Source organism: Poecilia reticulata, linkage group LG20, assembly GCF_000633615.1.
Source record: "Poecilia reticulata strain Guanapo linkage group LG20, Guppy_female_1.0+MT, whole genome shotgun sequence".
Taxonomy (NCBI): Eukaryota; Metazoa; Chordata; class Actinopteri; order Cyprinodontiformes; family Poeciliidae; genus Poecilia; species Poecilia reticulata.
The window spans coordinates 24,141,106-24,145,737 of NC_024350.1; the positions used below are offsets into that span (position 1 = coordinate 24,141,106).

The 4,632-nt window shown below is 41.4% G+C and overlaps 1 protein-coding gene across 2 annotated transcripts in view; it reads right to left on the reverse strand.

Moving 5' to 3' along the window:
* trpc1 (transient receptor potential cation channel, subfamily C, member 1) overlaps positions 1-2,930 on the reverse strand; it is a 39,304-nt gene extending 36,374 nt beyond the window's left edge. The window contains exons 1-4 of one of the 2 annotated variants that reach the window (XM_008396805.2): positions 1,883-2,930; positions 1,187-1,341; positions 591-713; positions 287-489 (exon numbers count right to left, since the gene is read on the reverse strand). In XM_008396805.2, coding sequence (XP_008395027.1) covers positions 287-489; positions 591-713; positions 1,187-1,341; positions 1,883-2,048 — 647 coding nt within the window. In that variant the 5' untranslated portion in view covers positions 2,049-2,930. The remainder of the gene's footprint in view (positions 1-286; positions 490-590; positions 714-1,186; positions 1,342-1,882) is intronic. The other variant, XM_008396806.2, reaches the window with a different exon arrangement.
* Positions 2,931-4,632: the final 1,702 nt, after the last annotated feature.

Genomic DNA, 4,632 nt, shown 5'->3' on the forward strand with positions numbered 1-4,632 from the left:
GCTCCTCTCGACGTGGAGGAGCAGCGGCTCTACTCTGAGTCCCTCCCGGATGACCGAGCTCCTCACCCTATCTCTAAGGGAGAGCCCAGCCACCCTGTGGAGGAAACCCATTTCGGCCGCTTGTATCCGTAATCTCATTCTTTCGGTCATGACCCAAAGCTCATGACCATAGGTGTAGGTACAGCTACACAGTTTCTACAAATGATTGCTTTGCATATAACAAGCCATCATAAATACCACTTTATGCCAGTTTTTAATAGCTATAAGTCATTGCAATAGCATGTACCTGGAGTGCCTTAAGCTGTCCTTCTTGTTTTTAGCATTGCACAGCATGCACTCGCAGCCTACAGCGTGAGGCCGCGGGAGGGAGATGTCCTGTTTTAGCAGCATGGTGAGGATCTCATAATTATTTCTGTGTGCTGCCAGGATTACTGGAGCCACATCCATGGTGGTGGAGTACTCTGGGTTCTGGATCCGCTGCATCAGTTTCTGAAAAGCAAAGCAAGCAAGTATTTAAAAAAAATAAAATAAATAAAAAATTACATGCTGTGGTACTCAGTTATTTGAGTCTGGAAAGATGTTTTAATCACCTGCAATAACAGGGGACTTACAGCGATAGAAGGCTTGGAGGAGCGTCTTGGTCTGTGGTTGAGGAGGATGTCCACAGCACCCACAACCTCCGAGTCTATGGCCACCAGCAAGGCATCTGTGGCCTACCAGAAAAACATAATTTTAGAAAAAAAGAGGGGGAAAAAACCCCCAAAAAAGCAGACAGAGGGAAAGAAAAATATAAAGTGCTTTGCTAAAATACTCACACCATTTACCGGCTTTTCACATGTAGCCTACCTATTAGAAAAATACCTCATTTAAACTGGTTGCAGAAAATTTCCAAACATTGCCAAAGGAATCCAATAGGATCTAGGCCTGGACTTTGACTGGACATGAAACTGACCTAAGAGAGTGTTATTCCAAAGAAGGTTTGGTATCAGCCTCATTTGCAAGTTAAATATAAAGGGTGAATAACTACCAAAAAAAGAATAGTTATTCAAGCATATTGATGTTTGTGCTAAATAGGATCTACAAAAAAAGTGAACTGCAATGTAGAATATGCAAAGATCTCCCAGTATAAACTCAGTGATGTGCAAAACGACATTTGCAGGTCACTGCATCTTCATTTCTGACATACCTGGCAGCCGTACTCGAGCAGAAGCTGCAGGATGTCCAGGTTTTCGTTCTCGATGGCGATGGTCACCGCGTCCCGGCCCAGCACATCCACACAGTTGACGTTGAGCTCCCCGTGGCGGTTCTCCTCCAGCAGCTTCTTCACCATGTAATAGTCACCTGAGAAGACAAAATTGTTCATAAAACTCACACACGTGGCTTTCAAGTGATTCTTTCGAAGATGTTTAAAGGAGACGCCTCCAGACCTCAGCAGCAGTTCCAAGGAAAGTGGTGAGACAGAACAGGAAGCAGCCTCCTAAATCTTTGCTTAACAATAACATCTCCCTCAAAGCCTCAGAGTAACTTGGCTTCTCCGCTGTGTTTACAGAGGCTTTATATGGGGAATTTGTGAACTTATCAATGACTCGTTGAGAATGCCCATGCCTCTGTGCTATTTGACCTGCGTTTAACTCATCAGCTTCATCTCCTTGTTAGGAGCTGTGGAGATTCAGCAGATGAATCATGTAACATGCAGACACATCTAGCCCCCCCCCCCACACACACACACACACACACACACTCCCGGTTTACGGATTATGTTCTACTGCTGGCCTGACTGCATCACTGCAGGTACATACGAGCTTCTAGGACATAACAAGCCTAACATAGCTCAAAAGAGGAGGTGGGGGGGGGGGGGGGGCTGGAAGAAAGATGGGCGAACCTTTCTCGCATGCCAGCAGGAAGAGCTTCTCGTCCAGCGTCGTCTCCTCTTTTACTTCTCTCACGTCTTTCAAGGCCAGGAATTTGTCGGGGGAGGAGGTGTCCGTGCCCTGGTACAGAGCTGCCATTACGACGGAGAGCGAGTACGGCCAAGCACTGATGTGCATCCCACTAGAAAGCTGCGACCATCACACAAGAAAGCCCGTCATCGTCATTGTCATTGCTATGTGTGGCTGGACAGTGGAGGAATCCTTCCCGAAGCGAGTCGGAGCGGAACGGAGGCAGGTTTACAGCGTCGTCATCAGGAGAAATCTTCATGTGTGGTCAACACACTCCGAGACGCTGCGTTTTCTTTAGTGCGACTAAACGCAACCTTCCGCTGCCGACTATCCGACCTCGGACTCGATGAAACTGGATTAACAGAGTCAAATGTCGGCTTACGCCAAGAAAAACAAAACTGCCATTCCTTTCGCCGTGTTTACACGCACCATCCTCTGCCCCACATCGCAGGTTTGCTGCTGGGATCCTTTTGGTCCTGATGCTGCTGACGAGGACGCTACTGCGCATGTTTCCTCCTCCGAGTCGCACGCGCTTCCTTCGTGCACGCGCGGCGCCGTGTGTGTGACTCAGAATTACGTAACAGTGCTGCTTTGTGTACTCTTTCTGCTGACCGTATAGGCTGTGCAGAGGCAGAGACTTGATCTGTTATGCAGCAGAAAGCGCACAATGCTGGAAGTTATTTATAAAAAATAAAAAAATACCATTCTTTAATAAAGGACAGTTTTGTGGGGTGCCTGGCAAATATGTCAACAGATACTGGCACTTTAGGTATGGATGTTTGTAGTTCCTCTTGTTTGTTGCTTCTGTGAATAATGTTCTCCTAGCAGGGCTTGTCAGTTTTGATTTAGATGGTCAGAAATGATTTGCTAGATTTGCAGTTGGATGATATTATTTTCATGACGGATTACAAATTGGCTGCACTACAAACACTGTAATGCAGGCATCGGATTGCCTTGATCTACATATCTTGCATCTGTATCTACAAACTAAGCGATAAAGTAATTTAAAAGATGGATAAAGCAATGCTTCTTGCGGTGTCCTAAGTTTAGGAGACTGTTTTATTTACATTCCTCTCCAACTTCATTCCATACTTGCCTGGTGTGTTCCTTGATCTTTACAGTTTTTTTTTTGTTTTGTTTTTTACACTGATCAGATCTTTGAACCACCTTCACAAAACCGCTGCATTTATATTTGGATTAATATACATCTATACTTACATACATGCATTCTTTTTACTGTACAGATGGAATTCATTTCATGGTATCAGAGTAAAAGAAACTGAACACACTTGTCAAATTTTTATTATTAAAAAAACCCCAAAACAAACAAGCAAAAAAAAAAAAAAACATGTATCATTTAATCTTGATCTTTTGAAAGCACATTGAACTCTGGTTGTAGCTTGAAAGGAGGTCAAAACATTGATAGATTATACTTTTGCTATACTCAGTATCTCAGCACACTGGGATAGAAATCGTATGTCTGGGTAATTCTCTGCATTAAATTCAGTGGCCGGTAATGTTGGCTTAACTGTGCAATAGATATGTTTGGACATCTATTTGTGAAATTAATTATGTCTAGACTGATGGAGTCCTTGCCAGGCCTTAATGGAGCAGATGTGGAGTTTTCCACCAGCATGTCAGAACACTTAACATCTTTAGATGTTTTACCAGAGAGGATTCAGGAAGTTGGGATTATTTTTGCAGTTTGACAAAATAGTGCTAGCAGCTACAAAGTTAAATAAAAAGTTCTGTCAAAATGAAAGCCTGGCAGGCAGTTGGGTAAAAAGAAGATTTTACACGAAACCCAGACTCAATCCCTTAAAATGATTTGTATTTACGAAATTGAATGGCTGATGTATTAATTCAACAAATCCTCTTTTTTTTCTAATTTGACTTTATTTATTCACATCACCTTTTATTTGCTACTATATATTGAATGAAACGGTTATTTAAAGAATCACTACATTGAAATAGGCCTATGTCTTACATTTCTGGGGGTTTTATATAAATGAAATGCATTGCATTGATTGCGTTATTGTGAGGGTTGAACACGCCGTTATCCAGCAGAGGGCAGTCTGTTCAAGGTTTTTAGAACATCTGTAAACATTTTCACTACCGATGAAGCATGTGTAGGATGCAGACAAATGCGGTCATATTCTTTATAAAGCAAGGAAATTTTAATTCTCTTTTTAGATCATTAGGCCTAATTTAAGATTTTCTCTGAAAAAGCTGCTATTTCATTGTGATTACTATTTTTTTATATATAATCAAAAAGATTAAACATAATAGATTAAAATATATTTTTTTAATTTTATAAAATAAGAAAAAAAAAAACATGTGGCCATTACAGATGGGCAAACTTATGGTTGGGGTTAAAGGATCATTTCACTCAATCCCTCCACCTCTGGTTGAGAAGAATTTCAGCCAGCAGAAGCTTTAAATTTTAGTAAGATGTTTGCCACTTCCTCGGGAAAAGCTGACAGATGTCTTTACATAAAACCAAACAAAGCAAAACAAAACAAGACAAAGAAAAAGTCCTACAACCGTTTCATTTAGAAACCAGTGTGTTTATGCAATTATAGGATGAGACCACATATTCTCTGTGATGTTTGTTTGCTTTTAATTTTAAACTAATAAGATATATTACCCTTTCTGATTCCATCTCTCTCTCTCTCTCTCTATATATATATAT